The sequence below is a fragment of the Myiozetetes cayanensis genome, unplaced genomic scaffold, assembly GCF_022539395.1.
Source record: "Myiozetetes cayanensis isolate MyiCay16 unplaced genomic scaffold, myiCay2020 scf1, whole genome shotgun sequence".
Lineage (NCBI taxonomy): Eukaryota > Metazoa > Chordata > Aves > Passeriformes > Tyrannidae > Myiozetetes > Myiozetetes cayanensis.
Genome location: NW_026086604.1, coordinates 59,280,956 through 59,308,550, shown reverse-complemented (window position 1 = coordinate 59,308,550; position 27,595 = coordinate 59,280,956). Strand labels below are relative to the sequence as shown.

At 39.2% G+C, this 27,595-nt stretch overlaps 1 protein-coding gene across 8 annotated transcripts in view; it reads right to left on the bottom strand.

Annotated features, from left to right (window-relative positions):
• The window catches only part of CARMIL1 (capping protein regulator and myosin 1 linker 1), a 192,832-nt gene that overhangs the window by 24,207 nt on the left and 141,030 nt on the right, over positions 1-27,595 (bottom strand). For 5 of the 8 annotated variants that reach the window (XM_050309266.1, XM_050317461.1, XM_050306809.1 and 2 more), the window contains 5 exons: positions 27,217-27,348; positions 21,318-21,493; positions 19,226-19,313; positions 16,440-16,589; positions 2,863-2,880 (listed from right to left, as the gene is read on the bottom strand). In XM_050309266.1, the coding sequence (XP_050165223.1) occupies positions 2,863-2,880; positions 16,440-16,589; positions 19,226-19,313; positions 21,318-21,493; positions 27,217-27,348 (564 nt within the window). The remainder of the gene's footprint in view (positions 1-2,862; positions 2,881-16,439; positions 16,590-19,225; positions 19,314-21,317; positions 21,494-27,216; positions 27,349-27,595) is intronic. The other 3 variants (XM_050325774.1, XM_050333968.1, XM_050306037.1) reach the window with 1 other exon arrangement.

Here is a 27,595-nt window from a genome sequence, read left to right as displayed (position 1 = left end):
TTAACAGAACTGTTAATAAAATTTAGTAGTATAAATTTTATATAAGCCAGAAAAAACAGAGTTGGCATTGACATTTCAGACAAATCAAGAACTGTTTAAGGTAAACACTTGCTAATTTTTATGTATGGAAAGTTCAGTGCATAGACTTGCATGTACTGAATTCATATTCAGTATGATTTCCAAAGCAGCCATGAGGATTATTATGCCACTACTCACATGCTCAGGGTTATGGCAGACTTTGTGACAGAACAGTTATTACCTGTCTTCTCAAGATGAGAAAAGGACTTGAAGACTACAGAGCAGGCAGTGATAGCACTACCTGGGCAACAGAGCTCTGGATTTATTGCCATGCACATCATTGGGAAAAAAAGATACCTTCAGTTGTTGCAGGTTTCCACTTCCACATTTGACAACCATCAGTAAATTGACACAATAGTTTCAAGATCAGCCAGGAAGTAGCTGGCCACCTGAGTGGACTGACTCTGACATTAACGAGCAGATGAAGTGTTGCTGCATCAAAAGGTCGGACACTGCTTTCAGAGTTACCAATAAATTAAATGCAATGGATTCAACAGCAAGTGGCTGGAGAGGTACTGAACTTTTTCAGCCAAAACTGCAGTGGATTGTGCAACAGGTAGGCAGCTGGGCAGCCTCTGAACCGCACACCTCAACAGCTGCTGATCCATCACGCAAACCTGAAACAACCAAAGGCATCTGCACCTCTTGTAAGGAAGAGTTGAAACAGCTCAGCATTTGGGGGGACAGCAACTAGCAGTCACTATCAGTAGTCCTGGTTTTATTTCCAGACATAGCCCCTTTCCCTTGTTAAGGTACATTTGCACGCATTTTGGTCTGTTTCCCTAATTTTTTGGTAATGTGACTGGAAGTAACATCTAGTAGAATAATACAGCAACTCATGCTAAAGAAGACCAGAAAGCAGGACAGAAAACAAAGATGATCACTCAGTAACTGCACAGCCACGACCAGTGTTCAGAGTGGCTCTTGGATGAACACAGACAAGCTGAGAGCTGCATCAGCCTGGGGAACCAACACAAAACAGCACAGAGCAAGTTTTGAGGTTCCTGTGCAAGGACTGAAATGCTCTCAATACATCTCCAACAGCCAGGAACAGAGTGATTTCATCTTCCTTCCCAGACAAGAAAATGCCCCCAGGTGACCCTGAAGAGCTTGTGCTGATGACCATAAGACAGTCTCTGGATCACTGCTATAACTTACTGTCAGCTTGGCGTCATCCGTCAGCAGCTTGGTTGCTGGGGATAAAGGCAGAGGGATAGAGATGCTTCCCATTTGCTTTAACAGCATGAATAAAAGCTCTACATACAATTTTATTTGAAACCCTTCTGTTTTCTAGCCTGTTTAGGAAGGGCACAGATGAAAGGCTTCTTGCCAAGTGAACTTCTAGATCACATACAGAGCAAAATGGGTCAAAGCATTAATTTAAATAGGCCACTGCGCTCTTTTTACAAAATATTAGGATTAATCTCTGCTTAATATCTCAGCCACCGCACAGTATGCTCCAGCAGCAGTGCACATGTCATTACCAGAGGAGATATCTGAACCCTCCAGCCCCATTTTCTATAGCTCATGGAAGCAGTTCAGCTTTGGCAGACCTTCTGCCTTCCCAAAACCTCTGGCTCCACAAGCATAACACAGCTCTCCCACCTTATGTTTCACTCATGGTTTTTACAGAGAAATAGCTGTTAGTACCAACCTCCCCTCTTTCACTTCTTCCACAACTTCCAGGAACTTGCCATTCTAGCAGACCATCTCCTGAACTTCTTCCTTGCTTTGACTACTTTTCCATGAGCACACTGTAGGTTGCTTGGCAGAACAGATAACAATATTACCTACATCTCTGGATTTTGACAGGACCTCTTGGAAGTCTAGGTCCACCTATGCCACAGAGGTCTCTGTAGATGGTTCATGAATGTACCCCTCTACAGAAGATGGGAGCCAGCACATTTCTACCATGCTCCCAAATAAGGGCTTACTTAGACACTGTCATGTGTCCATGCAACTTTAAACTCACAAGATCTCTTCCCATCATCACTTTTCCAGATTCCTACCTTCTGACTGCCTTCCCCTCAAAACTATCTGAGCTCTCTGGAGTTTTCTGAAATTATATTACCAACTGTGGAGGAACACTAGTACCTTGGGAATTAAAAAGACCAACTAAAATCACTTTGTTTTGAATGCTAGAAAACAATGCAATAGGGTCTCAGATACTTTATTTTCCTTGTTTATACAGATAATTGAAATTATTCTCAGTGCTGAGGGAGATGCTTATTTCCATGTTTTTCTCCTCCTACTCCAAAGTAATTTATGTTCAATCCTATTAGATACAGGGAAGCTCTGTGACCTTCCTGTTACTTCCCTTTCAAAGGATTTCAAACAAACTAATGAGCAACTTGCTGCTCCCTCTTCAAATTGAGCTCCCCAACCAGTTTCCCTTCAAGCCTCCTTCCTGCAAAACAATGTATGATTTTTCAGCTTCAAGAATGTGTTAAGGACTGTTCTTTCATTAAACTGGATGATGCTTGAATATAAAATCAAATCAATAGATTTTCTTTCTGGGCAGTAACATTTGTGCTTATACCTCCAAAATCAGCGCTCTGCTTTGGTTTGGTATTAAAGCCAAGGGATCCTTTAAATTCAGATGCTATGTTAGCTGAACCTTTCTGTAAATCTAGCCTCGTCCCTGAACCACTGCCTATTTTATTTGTAGGTGCAGATGGATGGCACTACAGTCTCCCAGGAGACTTACAAGGCAGTACAGAGGCAAATGGAGCACAAAAACATAAACAAGTAGGCCAGAAACAGCAGAGCTAAAAAAATACTTACACTTGTACAGCAGAGAGTCTCCATGCAGCAAAAAAGAAAGAAAAAAGAATATGAATGGGGAAGACAAAGCAATAGCAGTTCTCAGGAAAGGAGGCAAAACTAGAAACCACCAAAATAAAGAAAATTAAAGACAAAACACTCGGAAGTCTTAGCAGGAAAGGTGACATGCGGGAATGAGGTAAAAATTCCTTGTATTTGGAGGTGCTACATTATTTTGTATTTCCAGAGAACAACCAGAGAAGGATGCGATCTCTCTTGTTTGATCTATATTGGGACAAATTCAGGTTTTCTGACATTTGTTTCCAATATATGGCACTCACCAATGGTGCCAACCTGACACCTGCTGTCCCAATGTGCTGATTTTTTTTCATTTTGCTGGCACCAGTAGCGAGATAAAAAAAAATGTAATTCTGTTATTTCCCAGTGTGAAGGAAGATTCTGAATTAAAATTGGCAGTTTGTTGTGAAAGCAGGCAAGCAAGGAAAATAAAATAAAGCTTCTCTTGAAGGAACGAAAAAGGATGCAAGTTTGTTCTCCTGAGGTTTAAACAAATTATTCCAAAGCAACAGTATTTCTCTTTCCCATAAGGAGGTTTAGAGGCACAGAGTTTCAAGCACTTTTGGCACATTAGAAGAATGCTGTTCCATTACTAATGCACAACCTTTGCTCTTCCCTTCAAAAATGATAAGAAAGCAGCATAGCCATCATATGAAGTGATGCAATGCCATGTCCTACCTCTTCTATGGTTCATGACCAGTCATGGTCCTCTTTGATTTAGAGTGAGAAAAAACAATTGTTAGATGTGTGGGTTTGTCTCCAAGTTGGGTGGGAACTGCTGCTATAACAACAGTGCAGAGTGCATGCGGCAGGAGTCAATAGTCACAGTCTGTATTAAACTTATGGACAAGAAAGTGCTGCGTGTTGTTGCACACAGCTCCTTCTCCTTTATTTTCCTACTATCCCCAGGGTTAGTTGTTTGGTTTGTTGAGGTTTTGTTTTGTTGGTTTTTTTGTTTGTTTGTTTGAGTTTTTTGTCTTTATTTTCTTTTACTTTCCAAAACTTTGGCTTTATTCCAGAGTTCTCAGCTAACAATGATTCAGGTAAACCTCATCACCCTCATTTTTGTATGCTACCCATGTACACATACACTCTTAATTAATTTCTCTGGTAGAATCTATGTTCTCTTTTCTCTTGCCCATCTTCTACACTCTTGTTCACTATGGTTGCTCAGAGATTGCTGGGAAGACGGTAGAATCTATTGACAAACATCTGAAAACTGAAACAATCCATAAAAAAGTTCTCCAGCACACTTCAAAAATAAATCTACAACATGGTTTCTCTCTTTAAGACAGCTTTCATGGCAATACCCCAGTGGGTTCTGTCTATTTAATGCATAGGCAGGAAAGTTATTTATATTCTACAAGCAGCTGGAAATGTTATTAGGGCCAAAGTGCAAAGTAACCCACAAAAATGGAGGCAATACCAGGTTTTAAGGGAGTTTACAGTCTATGGTCCTGATCCAATAAGTGCTTATGGAAACCCCTACCTTCCAGGCTTCAGTGATCTCACCAAAGTGAGTGGCACTACTGAGTCACTTAGAAGTTAAAAGGTGCTAAATAGCTTGTGGGTGGGGAGTAAGGAGGGAGAAGGAAGCACACAGCAGGCAACAGGTTAGACAAGGAAGCACCATTAAGCAAAGCTAAGACTAAGGGACTTGCCTGAAGTCACCAAGGAATCTGGCTGCTCTGCAGGGAACCTAATGCCAGTCTTCAGCCCCTGACGTGCTACAGACCATGAGGCCACTCAACCCTTCCCTTTGGTTCCTCTCAGCATAATTGAAAATAAAGTGGTCTGCCTCCCAGTGTACATGGGCCATCACTGAGTTGAAACACCAACCCACAACCAAAAATCCCAAGAAAACTAAACCCAAGCTAAAGCAGAAGTTGCATTGGGGAATCATAACCATGTGCCATTGGGAATTGAGATGTGAGAAAAAATACTTTAAAGGATTCTTACAGAACATTTTTAACCAGTGCTATACCATTTCAGCTATATGTATTTTGTGGGGTATGCCTTTTTAAGAAGGAGGCATAAGAAAACAGGGCATTTTATCACAAATCCTGATGTTTTCTTTTGCTGTAAGGAATGGCCTGTAAATCTGCCATGAGACCCCTTCAGTCAATCAACATTTCCCATGCTGCTTCTAGTCTCCTAACTCGTTTTGACAGAGCTGTCACACATCTGTTTTCTCATTGAAAAAAAAATAAAAATCTTCAGGTATACTTTATAAAGCAGAGCAGTAAATTGACCAACTCTGTTTTTTGCATGAATCTCTGCACATGCAGGTGTCTCACCATCTGTACAGAAAACCTTGGAAACTAGAAAGTTGGTATTGCTTACTTCAATTACAGAAGATTTTATGACCTGATTTCCAGTATGGCTTCAGAAACTCAGCTAATACTTCCCACTAGCAGTGATGGTAACCTGAATCAGTGTCCCTACAATCTCCCCAAGGACAATGGCACTCTAGGGAAGTTAAACACATGACAGCTAATGGAGTAGACAGGAGAGCAAAGACCTTAATATGTTGTTTTGACACCAAGGCCAAGCTGCAATAGGCTGCTGTTTTTTGATACAACTGTCCTGAATGTAGCAGCTTTGCATTTTTAGATCAACAGAGGATCTAGTCCTTAACTTTATCTTTCAGAGTTCTGTCCTCTATATGCGAATACTATATAAAAATATATATAGTGTAAATGAATATGATATACAAATAATCCATATGTGAATTTCAGGAGTACATTTTTTTATTTACTTCCCTTCCCCAAGAGTTGGATTTTTAGAGAAATGGTTTTGAATTAATTCATTGCTATGGTACTGAATTAATTCAATTCATCTCATCTAAACCAGCCTGACCTTTACAATTACTTCGTACAGAAACATTTTCAGAAATAAAGGAGTAGCACTGCAATAAGATAAGCTCAATAGATTTGCCCTTGAGCTTGTTTTATTTTACTAGCCAAGAAACTTTTGCTTTTCTACTTGCTGAGGTATGGCTCATGTACTCTGTGATATTTCACCAAGCATTTTAATATATTCTTTTAATTAATAATTCTGTGCTTGCATCTTTCAAGTCATGTAAAATTCCTGCTAATGAACATAACTGCATACAAGCAAAGCTTTTATTATGAAAAGTAAAAATACAGATTCATAAACTAAACTGAGTGGTTCCTAAAACTATTAAACCAAATGTTTAATTTCATGTTCTGAATTAGTATCCTGCAAGGAATTCTGCCTGCAACTACAACCTGCAAGAGAAAAAGCAATTCTCCATATAATCAGTTCTGTTTTCTACTTGCTCATGAAGACACTAGCATCTTCTACCTCAGCTGGGCTTTAAGATAATCAAAGAGGATGGTTCCAACCACTTTAGTTTTTACAGTTCTTTTAGTTAAAAACTGAGTGTAGAACAGAGAGCTGCAGCAGGTCTGATGGCACAAACTACTTCTTCAAGACACCATAACCTGCTTGCTTGTCATTGTTCATTACCTTCAGCTGGCAAACACTGATGCAAAAATTACTTTGTTCATGATCTAATCTTCCATATAGTACAAACAAAAATCTCTTAAACTCTGCAAATATGGAGGGGGTGGACAACTGTTAAAGATATCCTCAGGTAATTCTTTAAAAACAGCTACCACATGTATGAGGTGCCCTGGGCAAGCATATCATTAAAGCAACTCTGGGGCAACATACTCCTGAATGGAAGTTCAAGTCAGGTGGAACAGGGCTCAGAGCAATCTGATCTAGTGAAGGATGCCCCTGCTCATGGTAGGGGAACTTGGAAATAGATGATTTTTAAAGGTTTCTTCCAACCCAAACCATTCTATGATTTTGTGAACAAGAACTGTTGTTGTACCTGAGAACCAACACAGTTTCTGCATCTCTCCTTCCTTCCAACAGCCTGAAGCTACCAAAAGGAAAATTAGTCATCCAGGCAGAAAACACCAGTCATCTTGCCCACACTGTTGGACCCTTTGGGGGCAGATGATGCATTGCTTGCAGTGACATTTGATAAGAGAAACGCTACAGGGGAACTTATCACAGTGAATCAGATACAGTTTACCCTGGATGGGGAAGTGGACTAGTAGACTGTGCTTAGAATTATGATGGGAAGCTTTACTCCTGAAAACCCAGGCATACTTGAGCTGTTTTTCTTTTCTCAGTGAGGTTTGCTTCAGACATCTTTCCAGTATGCCCAGTAAATCTTTATAGTCCTCAGACACTTTGAGATATACTTAAAAAAAAACCCTTCAACTTTCTGAACTTTAAGTCCTGTCAGGAATTACTATAACAAGATATCTCCCCACTGGAAACAGGAAATATCTTGACAGGAAACTAGTAAATATTCTAAGACGCTGTATGAGAAACAAAAATACTTGAAGAAAGTATTTGAGTTTCTTTTCTAAAGCAAACTGATAGAGTAGGTCAATCATATTTACCCAAGAGAGGATGGCAAAACTCTAAAGCTGATCTATGGAGTGACAGCACCTCAGTGTAACATGTGATTCAAATAATGCTGCTTGGTCAGACAGTCATGAGACAGCACATGAGCCTGGGAAGGACAGAAACACCACGAAGGAGGAGGAAGAAGCCTACCCTGCAAAGCAGGACTGCTCACCCACAAGCACAGAATTATGTGCTGCCTGGCAACAAGGCACTGGATTCTGCAATTTCTCAGAGAGTAGTAGACACGAGGTACCAATAAATACAGCATTGGAAATGACACACCACTAAACTGTACAAAATAAAAAGAGGTTCTGATCAACTTTGAGTGAAACTAACCTGAGTTTTCACTCACTTTGTCTTTTTCTCTTGCTCTTTTTTTTTAGTTTTCTTTAATATCTGTTTACCGGAAGATTTTTTGACCAGTTTAAGTGCTTTTGGTTTCAGATCAGTATTCTAATCCTGTCACTATTGACCTCAAAAATTCACAGTAATTCAATCTTCACTAACATGAGCTATCTCACTGCAGAGATACATCCACCACTTTGGCTTTAGCTGACCTAAAGAACATCAGAAGAAAGTATTTGTTTACTTCTAAATTCTCCTCTAGTCTAACAGAAAGATGTTTTGAGAGTAAGTCTGACAGATTGATGAATAGGATCGTGTGATGCAGTTGTCAATGATAGGCAGGATGAGATTTGTAACTTGGAAGCTGTCTTCTTAGTCTCTTGGTACTATGTATGTTTGATTTTATTTATTTATCTACTTTGAAGTTCCCATTCTGGAAACCCACCTCATCCTAACCTCCTCTTCCTTGACAAAATCTAACAAAATCTAACAATACTCTATAACCTCCTACCCTAACACAGACTTTCTTTCACCTCTCCCTATGAGCAACTATTCTTTATCCCTGCAATATCAGGCATCAATTTTGCAGAGCAAAAAATTGCAAGCCTCATGTTCTTCTGCATGAAATGAGAACCATGAGGCACTCTTAGTGAGACAGACTCATGCATGTGCTATTTTCAGTAGGTTCTCCAGATTTCTGAGTAAACAAGAATCTCCCACACACCACAGATAAGTACCTCATGCCAAGTTATTCATTTGAGTTGCTGGAAGAAACAAAAAGCAGCAGAAAGGACTAGGCAACCTATACAGAAAACATCTCAACCATTCGAGACAGTAGTTCCCAGATACTAACTAAATGGAGACACATCAAGGCTGCAGACAGATGTGTGCTACAGTAACAGCATTATCAGAGGTTATTCGCAGGCTGTTTGAGGTTGTGACTCTGCAAAAGATCCCAGAGTACAGATTTTGGCAAGAATTACTCCAAAGGAGCTCTTGCTAATCTGCTACGGGAAATAACAAGAAGGTTCTTAAAAACAGAGGTTGTGGGGAAATTATTCTGTGTTTGTTTGTGCTGAACATCAGCTGGCTCCTAGTACGTCATATAGTGCTATGTTTTGGATTTGGCATTAAAACGATGTCAGTAACATGCTGATGTTTTTAATTCTTGCTGAGCAGTGCTTACACCAAGTCAAGGAATTCTAAGCTTCTCATATGGCCCTGTCAGCAAGGAAACCAGGGGTGCACAAGAAGTTGTGAGGAGACACAGCCAGGACAGCTAAGCCCAAATGACCAAAGGGACATTCCATTATGGCACCATGCTCAGCTTATAAAGCTAGTTAGAGTTGGCCAGGGGGTGGTGCGGCTGCTTGGGGACTGGCTGGGCAGCAGTCAGAAGGTGCTGGACAATTGCATTGTGCATCACTTGTTTAGTATATTCTTTTAACATTACTACTATTTTTCCTTCCTTTTTTGTTCCATTAAACTGTCTTTATATAAAAAGACAAGTTTTGCCTTTTTTCTGATTCCCTCATGCATCCCACTGAGGGGGAGTGAGCTTTGTGTTTAGCTGCCTGCCAGGCTTAAATTGCAACAACTGCATACCCTCCCCTCCATCTTCAACACAAATCTCTGTCTACTAGAGCAAAACAAGCATCAAAATTATGGGAAGGCAAGTGCCTGATACAGAAGTGTCACCACATAGAGTATCCAACAGCTGCATTCCATAATTCTTGTTTTAACTCAAGCAGAAAACGGCCTCCAATTTTACACTTTTTTTCTCTTAAACAAGCATGTAGTGCCGTTATTAAAGGCAGTTTATCACATTCTTCATTTACGGTGCCAATAATGTACCCTAAACTATAACAAACAGTTTTGAATTCTGACTAAGAAATTTCGGTTTAAGAAAAACAAAGTATATATCAATTATCCACCACCTCCTTTCACTCAGAGACCAAGAAGAGACATTGAAAGTCGTGTTTCTTTTAGAGTATTTAAGCTGTGAACATATAACCCCTCATAAGCCTGTATTCTGTAGTCTATATATGTAACAGGCATTGAACAAACATGGATAAGGACCTCAACAGGCAGTGAGGAAGCTGCAAAACTATATATAAAGGAACCCATTGAAAGACAGATAACAAATATTCACAATTAAAATTAATGTATTCATAATACTAATGGTGAGGCTAACACATAATTTGCAAATAAACAAGATATTCACAGGTTCTGTAAAAGGACAACACTGGTTCCCTTTTTATTTCCTCAGCTAGGGAGAAAATTTTATTTTCTCCATGTGTAGGAAAGGGCTTAGGGAGACACTGGCACTGTGCTGTGCTCCTCCTGGTAATATTTTTACAAGCTGTCCTAGTTCGGGGTGAGTCAAATATTACTGGACTCCCACTGCAGTAGATTTGCTTGCATGCCTGTGATGGAGCCTTTTCAGAAGCCAAGAATGCTCTCACATACCATAATGCCAATTTCTAGCTTCCCACAGAGAGCTGTATTTACTACACATCAAAGGCCCATTTCTGCTAATGCATACAAGAGAGAAACTCAAGTGTCACAATCAATTTAATCCAGCATTCATCCAGGCTGCTGCCTTTGCCCTCATCCCTGTCTGCTTGTTCCTGCCGCTCAGGATCTGTTTTGTGGACTCAGCCAGAGGACTAGTCAGTCTGTAAACTAACCTGGGAAAGAAATGCTCCATAAAAAGCTTAATTGTCAGTTGAATCAATTCCCACAGCCAGTCTGTAGTGAGGCTGTGTGAACACCAGTACAAGCATGAGGGTGTGGGCAGAAAAGTGCTAGCTGTGTGCAGGGGAAAGTGGATATGCTCTTTTCAGCAAAAATAATGATTTTTGCTGGATTAAGTCAGTCACAAGCTAGAGCTTTATTTATAGCTCAGGAGAACAAACGGAGTCCAACAGGAAATGGGGTTTTACTGCAGTAGGTGTTCAGTCTTTCATCCAAAAAGCTGACTTGCTATGCCTGAGACAATTCTGCTGCAGGTTAAAAAATGAGCAACAAGAATCAGATGTGGTAGTATGTCATGGTACACCAGAGAATCTCGACTTTAATTTTGCTTCCTACAGTATTACTGCACTTGTGCCTGAGACTGTGCCATGATCTTCTCCTTCTGCAGGCGAAAACAACAGAATAGGTTTCCGTTATTTTAATTCAAATTTGCTCTGGGGGCAGGGGAGAGAAAATCTTTCAGGTGGTGCTTTAGGAGTTTTCTTTTTCCTTTTTTTTTTTTTTTTAATAAATTTAATTCTGGTGTGGTGAGCGCCATTTCTCCCTTTTCTCTGAAAACACTGAGGTCCATACACACTTTGTCCTTCAGAACACAGAGGGTGCTAAGTCTTCATCTGGATACTGGACTCATCTGCTAAATCTTTGACAATGGTTAACTAGTAGATACCCAGGAAAAAACATACACTACCAACCCACCAGTGTTCTGTTACTCCTGCAAATTTTCTTCTCTACTGTACAGGTGAAATCTATTGATCAATAAAGACTAAAACTTTAATATGTTACTTATTTTTTAAAAAACTTTTCTCCATTAAAGTCACAGAACAATTTCTGTGGTTGGAATTAGAAACAGATGAAAAATGGCCAAGATTCAAATATTCATTGCAGGCAGTCCTTTCTATTAGCCACAAGGTTTTTTCCAAACACAATTTACTATCCAAGTGTTTCAATCTTACACTGAAATGCTTTAAAGAAGAGTTACAAGCAAACTTCTGTATTACAAGCTGCAATTCCTTTACGTGTTTCAAAGAATTTCCTACCATACCTCTTCATAACAAAAATAATCTCTTCTTTGCCCTAAACCCAATACTTATCCTGCCTGTATGGTTGTTACTACCCATAGTAATAAAATTATATTGCTGAAATGGACATTTAGAAGATGATGCATATATGGATTTTTAGTAAAAAAAGCTATTTCTCTCAAAATGTCTTAAGTAGTGGCTCAACACTAGTGATCTTCCTTTAGTATTCTGGAAGCCAAAATAACATTCAGATAACTAAAAAAGCCAAAAAGGTTGACAACATAACTGTTAAACGCAATCTAACAAAGATGCTCCATTACCTTTTGATGGAGAATTGAGTATTATTTAATATCTCTTACTTCTGCAAAGAATTAATGGTTATAAAAGAATAAAATACAACTAGAAGTATTATGCAAATAAAAATCAGTATCTACCTACGCAATTACACATAACAAGACACATGATAATCAATCTCAGTAAAAAAGGTACTTTACTTAAGGTAAGCTTTACAATGCATGTATGAGTTTAAAATGTGTCATACTTGTTATATACGCACAGAAAAATTTAGACAAACCAGACTATTTTATGCAGTTAATTTGTGATTGAGTCTAAGCTCTGAAAAGCAGGCCATGGTTTTCCCTTTAATCTGAGAACAGTAAGTCATTTTCTGCATAAAGATTTTCCTTTCCATCTTACTTGCACACAACTTCTATCTAAAGACTTATTACCATCAATGCAGCTCTAATTAAATGTAGACAACTAAGACAGCTTTAGATTAGGGAAGCATCAATTTACTGTACTGCAGCTCAGAGAGATCAGAAACTCTCAGATGCATAATGTTCCAGCACTCACATCCTACGCTGGACAACTCAATTGCTCCCGGCGTTCTTCACAACTCATTTAACAGACTAGCAAATTCTGGTATGACTGACAAGTCTTTCATATTATGGGCTCTCAGGCCACTGTTAAAGGCTGGATGAGAAACATACCCTAAGCTTCAGCTAATAAGTGTTAACTGCACAGTTTGGTATTTAGAAAGCCCTAATTCCCGCAGCAGAAAATGCTAGTAATAACATTTAGAAATCTATTTTTCGGTGGTGGATTTCATAGGCCCATTTGCAATATTTCATTCTGTCTTGTCTGTGCTATTTATACCTAACTTTGAAGTAGATGGATAGCAACTTTCTACTATGTCAGGGAAATCCTCCCAGCCACAGCCACCCTGCTTGAGAGTAGGTGGGCAGGCTCTGAAACACATAAGTGCCTGTTTGTTCACTCTCTCACCAGCACTGGAGGTTTCATATCTTTAAGCTGCCAGCCCAAGTGTTCCAAACTTTTCTCTGTTCCACTTTCAAACCACATATAAAATCAAATTGCTCATAAGCATTTACCTACACATCTACCTCACTCACAGTCATTCACCTAGCTGCAGTGCCATATTAATCTACCTGTAATCATAGAGTCAAAACTGAAGCCAGATCCAGGTTTTTTTCTTCACGGGGAGCTGGTGAATAACAAAATAATGCTGTATACATTACCTCAGACAGAATACTGATGCTAAATAGCTTGCTGAAGAAAACAAGAACAAAGTGATCAGCCTTGCTGAAGATAATGGGGTTTGCAAAGCGAATCCCATTTTGCAAATAGAACAAAACCCAGCTCCCCCAAAGGGTGGTCCAAGTTCAGTGTCTCTCCTATACAACCAAAATCTCTTCTTCCCAAGATATCTTGACAGTTAGCTGGAGCAAGCTGATAGACAGGGCTTAGAATAGGCGAGTTTTTCCTGGCATCCCAGCAACACGATCAGAGTCATCCCATGTTCCAAATTCTTTTGGCAATAGGAGATTAAACTCCCAAACAAGCATAATACCCAACTGCAATTCAAGGTTTCAGGTTTGAGGTTTGCAGAACACACAGCCAAGTGCACCATCTACTCAAAAGGTCAAGATCTGCTTTATCATCACACTTTGTAAGGGCTAGGGACTTCCAACGACCAAACAAGACAGCATTCTGGACTAAAGCCATTTTGGAAGTAAGATCTAAATAGCTGTTTCTCACTTAAAATTAAAAATAATCAAAGAAAGTTAGGTCCCTAATTATAGTTCCTGAAACCATATGCTCCATTTTCTAGCAGAATTTCTCAGCAACATATCTGTTTCTTGCGCTGACCAGTTCACAAAACATTCACTGATGCTCCTTTCACAAGGTTCCTCATTTCCACCCAAATACCTGTGCAACACTTAAATGCTGGCACAAATCATATTATTTTTATCAAGAGAATATCTGAAATCCATAGGATTATTCTGCAGCTAAAATACATCATTTGGAAAGAGATGTCTTTGAAGGTACTAACTCGGCATAGAAGATACATTCTTAACATGCTTTTAAGTTGCAAAAAACTCTGTGAGAGCACCAGCTCATTAAAAATCCCTGTATCGCTCAGCATTTTGGGGCTATCTCATTGTGTGAACTTCAACAAGCCCAAGTGCAAGGCCCAGCACGTGGGATGGGGGCAAACACAGGCTGGAGAGAGAATGGATTAAGAGTAGCCCTGAGGAGAAGGACTTCAGGGTGCTGGTGGATGAGAAGCTCAACATGATGTGGCAGTGTGCACTCACAGCCCAGAAGGTCAACCATGATCTGGGCTGCATCAAAAGCAGTGTGGCCAGCAGATTGAAGGAGTTGATTCTCCCCCTCTGCTCTACTCTGGTGAGACCCTACCTGGACTGCTGTGTCCAGCAGCAGAACTCCAAACATAAGAAGGAAATGGACCTGTTGGAGCAAGTCCAAAAGAAGACTACAAAGATGATCACATGGTTGGAGCACCTGTGCTATGAAGATAGGCTGAGAGAGTTGGAGTTGTTCAGATTGTAGAAGAGAAGACTTCTGGGAAACCTTACAGCAGCCTTCCACTACCTAAAGGGGGCCTACAGGAAAGCCATTGAGAGACATTTTCCAAGTCATGTAGTAATAGGACAAGGGGAAACGGCTTCAACTGAAAGAGGATGGGTTTTGATCAGATATTAGGAAGAAATTCTTTATTGTGAGGGTGGTGAGGCACTGGAACAGGCTGCCCAGAAATGCTGTGGATGCCCCCTCCCTGGCCCCTACCGCCAGATTGTATGGGGTTATGAACAACCCGGTCTAGTAGAAGGTGTATCTGCCCACAGAACCAGATGATCTTTAATGTCTCTTCCAGCCCAAACTATTCTATGATTCCATCTATTTATCTATATATTTTACAACAGCAATCCAACAGAATTTGCAGCCAAGATGCAAAAAACAGCTCTCAAATATGGATTACAGTTTTTAATAAATGGATTCTTTAGCACTGACTGAGATTACTGTCTCATGTTTATTTGATGCTTCATTCTCTTCAGAAATCAGATATTGATGAGAATCTGTGTCACAGAAGTATTTGAATCTCTGTGCAAGATGAGGGTGAATGAAGAGAATGAAGACAGATATAAACACTTGTGAAAATAAGTACAGTTAGCAGCTAATGCATCTTTTAAAAAGTGGAAGCATCACCACATTTCCATTATTTTAATATGACCAAAATGAAAGATAACAGCAGAGTTGATATGATGCTTTCATATAACCATGGTGATGTGAGATAAAGATAGGAGTTATTTTTAAGATTTCCAGTATTATTATCCTTAACAGGCTGCAGGAATAAATTTAAAGGTGGAGGGTGAGATATCAAAATGAGCCCTTATCTTATTTTTCTATATATGAAGCCAGCATGAAAAAACTAATTTACAGGTATAGGACTCAGATGCCACATATTTTACTGGGATGATTCTTTCCCTTAGGAATTAGGGCTCAAAACGATTACTGAATGTTGGCTACAGAAAGCTGCTGGAACTTGATAGCAGCAGTGATGAACCAGATGATGCAATCAACACCAAAAGTCTGACAGGGATTTGTGATGCTCAGATAAATATTGTATCAAATCAACTTTTGGTAAAGAAGGAGATTGGAAGAGAGAGAATCTACTTTAAGCTGATATTTTCAAGGAAGGTGTGCTTTTGTTTATAGCTAAGTGAGACCAACAGATAGCTACTGCAGGAAGGAGCAACCCTCTGCTGCTCCTTCTTGTGTGCTGTACTTGTTTGACTCTGCAGTACGTCTGTTCAGGGAGTTGAATCAACAAACCTTCTACAAAAACAATGCAATCAGTTTTTCTGCCATTTTAGTTTCTTCTGAAAGCACATGGCCAAAGAGCCAGGTAGGGGGGTAGAGAAGAAAGCTCATCCCTTGCAAACATGACCACCTATTGGACTGACTAATTTGTAATAGAGAAGTGCTCCCTGATGTTCCTGTCTGCAACAGAGTTCCTCAACAGACTGAGCTAGGAAGAGGAGGATTTGAGATTGAAAGCAGTTAGCAACCCATTTATTTGTAATCCTGTGGATTCACAGCTTGTAAAGGATCATGCTATGGCATGGAGCCATCTTTATAATAAAGTAAAAAAAAAAAAAAAAAATCAACTTCTGCTCAATGTCAATAACATAACTTCCAGGTAGAAACATTTTTTGTCATGGGTGAGAGGAATCCATGTCAAGAAGAAAGAAGGCAAGGGTAGAAAGTCGCATGTTGTCAAAGGATAGCATGGTCCAATTTATTGCAACTGAACCTCTGTGAAACTGCGGCCAGTGAACGAGATGTTTACTGTATTAGCGTGACTGTAGCAGTGTATGCAAGGGAAAGGCCCTCGAAAAGGTACAAGGAAAGGAGAAGTGAAGAAATGGGAAGAGCTTTTCCTTTGCTGAACAGTGATATGCAATTCACACAAAATATTCCAAGTAAACTTTTATTTCCTCTAGAAGTCAATTCCTAACTTCAGTTTTCTGATACCACAAATTTGCTAAATGATATTTTGAAAAGAATTTTTCCTCCAGTTACTTGCATACTTAACCAAATGGGCTGAGGAATGTGTCTTACCATACAAGTGTCCAGATCCTCCAAACGTTCTATCTCTGTCAACTCCTCAACTGTGATGACAGAGCGTTTAGCTGGTTTTTCTTCAGCTAACTCAATCTCCAGTGACTCTTGCTGTGGAAGTGGTTTGCCACGTCTGGTCAAATGGTCAGCCTGGAGACAAAGATAGAGACAAGAACACATCAGTCACACTTTAAAATGACAAACAGAACCCAACCAGAAGGTTTACAGAACTTCGGTGATCACAGGAACCTAGAAAACCAAGTACAAAAGCCAAGCTCTGTTGTGTGTGCTAATCTTCACACTGGGTTTGTTTCATAAAGAAAGTAAAAGTGTGGAAGGGAAGCTTTCTCCTAAACTTTCTCCTAAAACATGTACAATTTCAGTTAATACCATTTTCCTAATTGTTCAGTGGCCAAATGCTATAGGAAAAGCAGGACAGCTTTATTAAACACCTCAGTTCTGTTTCACTGAAGAAATAGATAGGGAAAAGCTCTAACAACAATAGAACCCATTTTTAGACCAGCATAGCAAAAACTGTTACTAAGACCACAGAGAATGTTATGTGAATCATCCTGGATTGTACTTGGAATTGAGGGGGTTCATGCTGTCATGAAAATGATTAAATATTTTCTAGTTCTTTTGATAACTAAAGAGAATATTAAATAACACCCGTCAAAAGCAAGTATTTCAAGACCAGCTGGCCCAAATCAGCAGAAGCCTTCAAAGAGGCAGCTAGGGAGAGCTGTAGTCCACTGTTTAACATCAGCACAACTCCCAACAACCAGCAGACTGTGGTTTTGCTAACCATCAAAAAGGGTAAACAGATGACCTGAGTCAATTACAGCTCATTGAGTCTAGTGTCGTACTTAGGAAAAACAACTGGAGAGCTGTTATGGATTTATCTTCAAGCACACTAAAATAGTTACAATAATAATTAATGCTAATCATCATCACATTAGGCAAACTGAGGTCTTGTCAAACAAGGTTTATTTTTCAACGTTGCTTTAAATATGACTATGTCAATGCAACACACATAGACATTTGTAGGTGGCTGAATTAATAGTAGGTAACACTCCAATTTAAGGAGCTGGTTCAGAACTGTTTCAGTGCATTTAATCTTTTCTGTACTAAGAACTAGCTGCCAGCTCTCAGATTGCAGTTGTCAGTTGAAGATTAACAGTGTTAGATTAGACAGGAGTTCCTCTACCAGCATTTTTGAGATCTGTACTCTTCCATGTTTTCCCCAGTGCTATGCTACTTGAAGGAACCTGCAGCTGACAGAAACATAGGAGAAAGAGATATGTTACTAATGCAGGCCAAAATGGATCATGAAGTAAACCAATTCAAACCAAATGTACAGACAATCATTTCTTAGGAACCAAGAGCACTAAACTAGCTATGGACACAATCCTGAAACACAGCAAGTTCCAAGCATCCAGAAGCCATTAGTGAGAGGGAGTCTAGCAAACCCTGCCCTGAAAATGAGCTGCCACTGAAACTGTGATGAAAGCATGGAATTCTTATCTTCTTGGCTATGTAAATACAAGGAGTAAGGAATATCAGGAGAAAAAACATTTCACTCCTGTGTACAGTGTTGGTTAAAACATTGGAATAGTCAGTCTGGTCCTGGAGACCATAATTTTAAAAGAGGCTTTTAAAATAGCTGGAGAAAGTGCAGAGGATTGCCACTGAAGTGATTCAAAGGCTGGAGAAAATGACGTACTATGTAAGTATCAGGGCATGTCCAAGTTGTGCAATACCACTGGACAGAGACAGGCTACTGCTCATGCCAGCTGAGCCTCCTCCAGGACAAACTGGAGCTCAATAATGTGGTCACTCCCACAGCTGCTGCTGCTGCTGCATAGCTCCTGAGACCAGAGGTTGTACTTTTACACAATGCTGCTCTGTATTGCGAAGATCCATGCTCAAATAACACAGTCTTTTATTTAAAAAAACAGAAAGAAGAGGGAGCAGAAAGAATGATGTGTTTTCTGTATGTGAGGACTTTCATAAAGAGGAAATAAAGAGAAATATATATGGTTCCTTCATCTTGTGGAGAAAAGCATCTAAAAAAATTCATGACTGCAAGTTAAAGCCAGAGAAATTTCAATTAGAAATGAAGAGCAAGTTTAATCAGGAGAATGACAAACAGTACTGGATTGTCCTTACAGAGCCCCATTGCATTAGAAGCAAAAATGTTTTTCTGTGGATACATGGTTATTTCTTCTACTCTTGATGAAAAAAGTACCTTTATAATAATAAGTATCTGTGCCTCCTGACAGCTGAGCACCTTCAAGTAGCCAACTTTGTTTCCTTCCCTACGTTCCTACTCCTTTCTCTTCAAACTGGATACCTAAATTTCTGAGGTAGCCTCAAGATATACATTCAGGGTATAAGGTCTCAGCAGTCTCTAAAGAATTCTAAAGAATCAAATCTTACCTCTCATTTCATGAGCAACCAACCCTTATCATCTCACCATGACAAATACCGGCATTGTTCTTAACTAATGACTCAACGCTGCATCCTGATGGCATTTTTACTTCTAGGTCTGACAACAGCTCAAAAGATGATAGGAAAAATATATAATACAGTTTCTTCCAAGGATGTATCTTTCTTAAAGCAAAGAGGCAAGAATCCCAACATCATATTTCAAACAGTGTCAGGATGTCAAAGAAAATAAGACCAATTTCAAAATAGAGCTGTGAAAGGAGAAACTGAACAAGTTATGAATGTAAATGGCATTGTTAAGGTCTGGCATATTAGACATCAACTAGGCAAATACTCACCAGTTTGTGATGGCAATGAGAAAGTGCATCCAGGATTTCATCTACAACTCGGTCAGACAGGAAAGAAGCCACTGTCAGCTTTACTTCACTGTGTGAGGATTAAAAATGAGAGAACGTTTTAATTCACGCAGGAGAATTTTGTCTTTATTACACGTTCAACAGTGTGACGATTATCCATAGTGCTGTCACTTCATTTGAAGTAAAACATTAGAGGGTGTCAGGATACATGACTGCAGGTTTCAGAAATAAACTCATGAATCACACAATAAACACAGGAGCCTCTGTACCATATTTAACCTGCTTCTAACAGTTTTCCATGAGATGAAATGAAAACATCTGGGTAAGAGAGCTGAATAAAAATCAGAAGTGAAACTCAGCAAGAAACACTCTGCCACAGAAGTCAGAGAAACATGAATCTCAGATGAATGGGACTAGGACAGTGCTGTCTGTTTAACACTACTACACTGAACAACTACAATCCATTCATTTCCTTAATACCTTTTTTGTGTTTGTCTGACAGTTGAAGGACAAGCGTACAGTGCTGTTTCTCCATCACAACTCTGTTTCCTCTTTTGCTCTAGGTAACCACTTTCTGCCTCAAGAACTTCATGTCAGCCATTCCACCTACACACATACACGTGGAACACCAACACACCCAGCATAGTGAACTTAAGTTTCACTGGTAACTCCCTATCGAGGAAATGTGTGCTCTGAACTACTCTCTAGGGCTCCCGTCGTTGCTGACAGTACCAAAGGCTCAAGCTGTGAAGGACAGCTGATTTGGAGCTGACAGTCACATATGCCTGAGCTGCAACCAGAAGCTCCACCTCTCCTGCCTCTGCTTTCTAGGCCAACTGTTTCACCTGACACTTGCCAGCAAGTAACATGATTTTGTTTTATTTTTTATGTGCGGACTGAGCTGCCTTGGATTAACAAAGCTATTTCTATGTTTGCAGCTACTGCTGCAAAAAGCCTGGAGAAAAAGGCAAGGAACTCCTTGGAAAGGCAACAGGGAGGTAGAATGGTGGCCAAGCTAGCAGTGGGAAGAGAATGAGAGTGAAGGGATTGTTCTCAGTTACTGATATAAATTTCAAATAATATAAGGCAGGAAGGATGACAGTGTGGCCCCCTCACCCCACTGACAGTTCCAGCTCCTACAAGTGGAAAAGCCAGTATTATTGTCTCAGGGCCAAGATTTGTTTGATAGGACTGAAGTGAAGAAAACTTACTCCATGAACTAATTTAAACTCTCTGAAGGCATAGCTAAAGGCTTTAAACACCTTTTCCTGCCTATTTTGCTGTACTCTGCAAAAATAACTTCCAAGTCTTACCATTTTCTTCTTCTGCAAAGATATAAGTATCACAATACAAAATGACATGCTTTTCCATCAAGCAGAAAGGAACTGAGAAGGTTTAAGTACAGGTCAACCACATTATACTGCATAAATACATTCTCTTTGATATGAAATTATAAATATCTACATTTGATATGGAAAAAAAAGCAGTAAAAGGTCAGGTAAAAGCCTCTTTTTTTAAAGGACAAACTAAGAGTTATTTAGGGCAACAGTTTCTGCTCCAGGTTTGTGGTTTGAATATCCAAGTTTCCATTTCTTAAGTATGTCTGTCTACTCTGCAAAATTCCCATAGAAAGTTTTAAAGTGATTGCTACAGCTACAGGACAAGACCAAATGCAGCAACAGAAAAAGCACTGCTACCAGTCAAAGCAAGTAGTGCAATTTCCTTCTATTACATTAATTCAGTGTAACCCAAAAACATGAAAATGTTTTAAAAAATGTATCAGTTGTGAAAACATTATTTGTGTAGCAGAAACCAAACCTTTTACAAAATAAACCAGAGCACATGCCTCAGTGATCTAAGCTAACATCCCTAGAGATTCCAAATATATGAATCTCCTGAATTAAGTTCACCAGACCTGTAGGACAATTTCCTGCTCTTTGAATGCCATAATACAGTTTCTTATGAGTCACAAAAGTATTCCAAAATTCTTCTACTACACAAACACACATACACACACATAAGCCCCAAATCCAAATTCTCTGGCCAATTTTGTCAGATTAGTCTTTTAAAGTACCTAATTTTATTGAGGATATCAATTCCAGATTGCTCCAAGAGGACATTTTTCACAAAAGTGCGTGGGATGGAAATCTTCTCAGTGCTAGCCTCAATCAGGTCTTCACGGATGCGAGCTTTCTTCATTACATTCGGGCAAAGGTTTTCCGCTGCATCCACCATAGACTCAAGGAGTGTCTGCAGCACAGTAAGCAAAAAATAGCATTACATATTGGGATTTACTTAAGCATTATTCTGGTGAAAAGCACTACAACACTTTGAGACTTGTAGTTTTTACATTTCTTCTTCCCACTTTCCAATCCATTTAGCAACTCAGCTGCAATATAAGATTTTACAAAATACAGCTTTGAAAATCAACATACTTGTTTAGAAAGTGTCCTGTAAATATACTTGCTTGCCTTTTCAAATATGAAGCTTCTCTATGTTTAACTGTCAGAATAATAAATTAGCTTCTCTTGTGTACCCATCACTGCCAGTGGATGGTCTGAGGCAGCTACCCTCCCTCTAAACTGTGCCCTGAATCACCGTTTCCATCAATACTCCAGACCTGCTAATTTGTAAGAAGCACCAGCATATGAAGAAAGGAGACTACTGAGAACTCAGTATGCTGAATATACTAGCCAAATATTAAGAAGTAGCTACAAGTATGATTTGCAGTGGGCATGCAAACATTTAATATATGGATCTCATTTACATACACTTAAATCCACAGGGAACTTCAGGTGCAGCCCATGTTTTTTATTTGCACAGAATTGGTGAAAGGCTGGAAGGGACCACTGGAGGTCATCTAGCCCAGCCTCCCTGCTCCAGCACGTGTCCCTAGAGCACATTACTCAGGATGCTTTTGAACAGTCAGTCAGACAGCTTTTGAACATCTCCAGTGAGGGAGACTCCAAAACTTCTCTGGGCAATCTGTTCCAGTGCATGGTCACCCACATAGTAAAGAAATTCTTCCTCATGTTCAGGTGGAACTTTCTGTGCATCAGTTTCTGCCCATTGCTACTTGCCCTATTGCTCTGCACCACCAAGAAGAGCCTGGCTCCATCCTCTTGACACCCTCCCTTCCAATAGTTATATATATTGATAAGATCTGCTCTCAGACTTCTCTTTGGCCCAGCTTCCTCAGCCTTTCCTCATAAGTGAGGTGCTCCAGTCCTCTAACTATCTCTGCTGGACTTGCTCTTGGAGTTCAATGTCTGTTTCTTTTTAAATGACTGATCAAAATCCCAAACCAGAAGAAAAACATACATACTCCAGAAATAAGACCATGTAACAAACCCCTCAACTCCCTCAACTTTATTTTTCTTAGCATAAGGTCTCCCCTACTGAGGGTATAAAGTTAAGTTCTTCCCTTTTAAACTTTCTCTCAGTAAAATGTGTCACAGAAATCCTCAATACTACAAAGTTATGTTAGGAAGCCCCTTTCAATTGCATTAGATTTATCTCCTACTTGTGCCTGTGAGAAAAGTAATTCTGGTTTAAATCCTCTTTTATCACCTGCTGTTTTCCAAACCCCAACTATGATTAGAAGTTTCAAGAGCCCTCACTATAGGCATGGGTGAGGACTCACAGTGCCTCACATAATTATCCATCTATAAACTTCTACCATGAAAAGTGCAGGAAAGCTCTAAGGTACACACACAGGAACCAGGATGAGTCACAGAACCAGAACTAGTGTCCTGTCACTGAAATATTTTTCCTCTAATTGTTTTCCATTTTCATATTCAAAAAGGTTAGGATACCTGTGGTCCTACACAGAAGGTGTAAAATAATCATCTGGTCATCTGGAAAAACAATTTTAAATTCATATGGCTTTACTACATGATGATATGTACCCCATGTACAGTGAAACACATTCATTTATAAACACAAAGCAGTGTTTTCTGATAAGACCGAAAACTGTTGCTTGTTCAAATTCTCTCCTATATCCACCTTACTTCATCTCCAGTCCCAGCGATGCAGAAAATCTATTTTAGGTATCTTCAGAAGGCTGTTCAACCACCAGTTAATTTCCCACCAAATTACTTGTTTCAGAGATTGCAAAAGGCCCAGGCTCATCAGCACAAGATTTGAAAACCAACTCTCTATGTCCATTCCCAGCATGAAGTACTACTTGGAAAGACCAGTAAGGAGGTGTTTTTCTTCAGCAGCTGGTCCCATTGTCTAACGAAGCTGCTGTCATGCTGCTGCACTCCAGTGACTGTGAGGTCTCCTCAGCCTGCAGTGCTTCCAAAGTGGCCAATACAAATGCACTGTCCTTGGTTCATGCTTCAGTGTAACGGCAAGACTCATTTCCCTCAACTTTGAATCCTCCAAGCAAGTGGGACAAGCAGCAAATATTAGCAGAAATCTGATTTTTCACCATGTGCCACATCACATGAAGCTTTAGAGCAGTTTTCTAAAATCCAAAGGAAGGTGGAAAGAAGAAAGGAACAGGACAGGGCCAGTTTACTGATACGGGCCAACATGTCTCCAATAAGCCTGGTGGTTGATAACCACAGCAGAAAAAGGTACTTACAAATAAAATAAAATAAAATAAAAAATAAAAAAAATAATAAAAAAAAGAGAAAATAACAGTTTAATTGGAATGGTATACTAAGTAAGCCTAGGTTTAACCCAGGCACTTGTAAATATAGTACAAAAATAATGAATTGCATCCCTTGAAAACTCTACCAGACTTTCTTTCTCTTCTCAATCTCACACACAGGTAAGTGACTTCAGGTTCAACTCCATTGTAGCAGAGCTTTCTTCTCTTTCCATAGCCCTACTATAACTGGTAATTTTCACATACAGGTATTGAGCAAGAAACAAAAACACCATTACTGCATAATAATTTCAATGATTCAAAGCAGCATCTTTCAGTCTATAGCTCTTATAGACTGAAAACAAAAACCCTGCTTTTTAAATGTAGATTCACAAGGACAACAAAGGAACATGAAGAAGCCACACTGTACAGGGAAGTTCGATCTTTACAGCACTTGATTTACAGTTAGAAGGGACAACTGCCACTATGGAGTTTCTGCATTCCCAAACCCTCTGCACTTTAAACCCTCCTGTACTCCCCTCCTTCAATTCCCCAGAGATTCTGGGACAGTATGACTAAGGAAGAGCCTTTCAAGCCCCTGCAGCCATATTCACATGGAGGATAAAGAATTTAGATGGTAGAGACAACTGAGACTGGTACACTACTAATGAGAGTTCCTGACACATCCTTTTTTCATCATGGCATTTATTCTCTGGGTGCAAATGTGTATTCTATCTTGAAAAAATTCCACGGCCCCTCAAGAGTTACCAATGTATCCCAATCATAAAAGTGACAAAGACTTGCTATGTTGAATTACAGTTGCAGTCTTTCAAATGGATCACGTGAAAAAATGCTGTATGAAGGTGTAAGTGGGAAGTAGAAGGAAAAACTGAAGACTTTTCCTGAAAATTTCATAATTAATTTTTACTCAAAAAACCTCAGAGAATGTGCAATTTAGAAGTCAAATAGAGTTTGGATCCTAACTTTAATTACGCAACTGAACATAATTTCTTCAGTGGTGGATTTCAGCAGTTAATTTCACATGACTATTACTGTGTCTACAGAAACCTTTCCTCACCTTCTAATTCTATCCCAAAACCTTTCACTGATGCAAACACAACAATCAATATTGACTGTGAAGGGACACACATTTCAGTCACAAGACTACATGTGCCAGTCACCAGGGGTACAGAAAGAAAAGAACAAAGTACTGCACACAGTTAAAGAATCTTAACATTCAGGAGGAAGACACGGTGAGAACAAAAGGGTTGGAGGATGATGATATCAAAAGAAAAAATTAAACAGGTGATGAAGCTAAAAAATCCTTTGTGCTAGAATGGAATTTGGGGAGAATATTTCAAGCACTCCTGACCTTACAAAACAATCATCTTTTGCCTAGGCTCCACTGCTCTTGCTTATTTTTCCTTGGGCCTTTGCTGACTGAATAAAGCATCTCTGGGTTCTGTGTGTCCACAGTGACACCAGTAGGAGACGAAAAATGCATATAATGCTATAATTTCTCCTTTGGTCAATTCAACTCATTCCAAGATATTGCTTTTCCTTACTCTAACTTCTTATTTCCACCTCTTTCCTTCTTTCAGTTAAAAACAAAAAATCTCATATTTGCCTGAAGAATGTTCATTGGCTTTACACAACTTCCACATTTTTTTTTAGAATCAGGCTGTGGTTGCTATGGAAGCTAAAAATCACAACTCCATTTACGGTACACAGGATGTTTTTCCCCCAGCAATTACAAAAACAACTGTCCTTATATAAGCTCCCCTGTCTATCTTTACAAAAAATAAACTGCTTATTATGTTTTGAATTGACGTTAACAATTGGGAAAAAAATAATCTTAACCCATGTCCAACATTTTCTCCTCCACGCAAAGTACACCACCATAGAACTTATAGGGAAACCTTTCAGCTTGAAGTGTAAAAGTAATAAAAATGAGAGTTAGAATATACAAGGAGAATTATGACTTTATAGTTTCTTGTAAGCCACTTAAATTTGAATGCCAACACAAATCAAAACATAGAAGTTAGAATCAGTGAGCTGAAGTGCCTTTCATTTTAAATGTGTAAAAGTACAAATGGAAGACCCATGAACTCAGTCTTACGCCAGGAACTATAAATAACATTCCAAATGCTGAGGAGGTTTATTTTTCTACATTTCTATAAGAGTATCCAAGATGAACTTATTAAAGTGCATAAGCCCAGCACAAAGGGTTGACCTAACTATTCTCATTCCAATAATAGCCTAGAATTTCCACTGGGAAGAATCTTATGGATAAATCACTTTCATGACTGCAGAAATCTTCACCTTACTTCATATAATGGGGAAAGGGAGACACATACTAAAAATCAAGCACCATTTTCCTCCTCATTAACTTTTTAATTTCAAAAAACTAATTAGTAATATGCTATTATTATTGTTCTTCATTATATTCCTACTGACTAAAGCATTTCCATGTTGTTTCAACTCAAAGATCAAAGAATCTGAAAATGAAGGTTGAAAAGCTTAAATACAACAGAACACAGACAAGGCAGCTTATTCATAAACTCAGGTTGATCAGAACTGCCCCAGCAATATTCTTAAATTCACCAGCTTCCATACAGATCCCAAATGTTGTTAAAATCTCCCCATCCTGTCTTCTTTCTGGACTGATACCTTTGCACATGCTGTATGGATGACTCTTCTTTGCTTGTTACACAGTAAGGGCTAACATAACTGAAGGTTCAATTTCTAAGCAGGAGCTGGCTGATCAGAGGTGAGAACAATTACAGATCAATGACATCTATTTCAAGAACTGAGGTTTGACAAGCGACTTGTGAAAAGACTTTCTGCAAAGCTGCCTGTACTAATTCTTTGGGCACTCTCGATACATACAGGTTACCCGAATCAAACAGTGAAGTGGAAAATCTGCATCAGGTTGAAGTGGTCACTGGGGAAAAAGTTCTGTAATGCAGGTTACAGATAAGCAGTTTTCACTCCAATGGGACACCTTAACTATTGAGCACTTTTCTCCAGAGCATGAGGCTTCTTAGGGTGCTTGAGAGATGCCTTTATAAAGGGTGGAAGGAGCAATTTATTACTCTTCGCCTTCTAGAAGATGAAATAAGATTATAATAAACAGTATACGCTCCTTCTGCCCACTGAAAACACTAAAGCAACTTTTCTTTTAATTCCAACTGAGCAAAAATCCAGATAATGCAGCCCAAAGTTATAAAAAACTAATACTGAAAATATAGCTTACATACAAATCTACTGAGAAGTTAAAAAAAAAAAAAGTGTGGCACATATGTATTTAGCAGCAGAAAACCTCAGATTTAGTTATTACTGCATGTGACAGATGGTAATACATCTATCCACAGACCTTAAGTTGCTCATCCACTACCCTGGTGACTTCTCCAGCCATGGATTCAAGTGTCTCTTGGATTGGATTGGAGAGTGAACCATTTGCTCCTGCCCAAGAAGCTCCACCAAGGTGATACAAATTTGGTAAGAGCTGTAAGACAGGAAGAATATCTTCAGAAAGCAGGAAGCAGGTTTATCACTACTTGCCTTCAAATCAGGACAAATATGAGAAAACCTCTTTGGCTAAATCAAAGTCTTTATAAATTAGAATTATCACATAAAATACTAGCTACAGCAAGTAATAAAAAAAAAAAAATACTTTTTTGTGACACATGGTTATTTTAACTCCCCAAAATGAGAAAAGCTGCAAGCATACACAGAACTGCTCTCAGCATTAC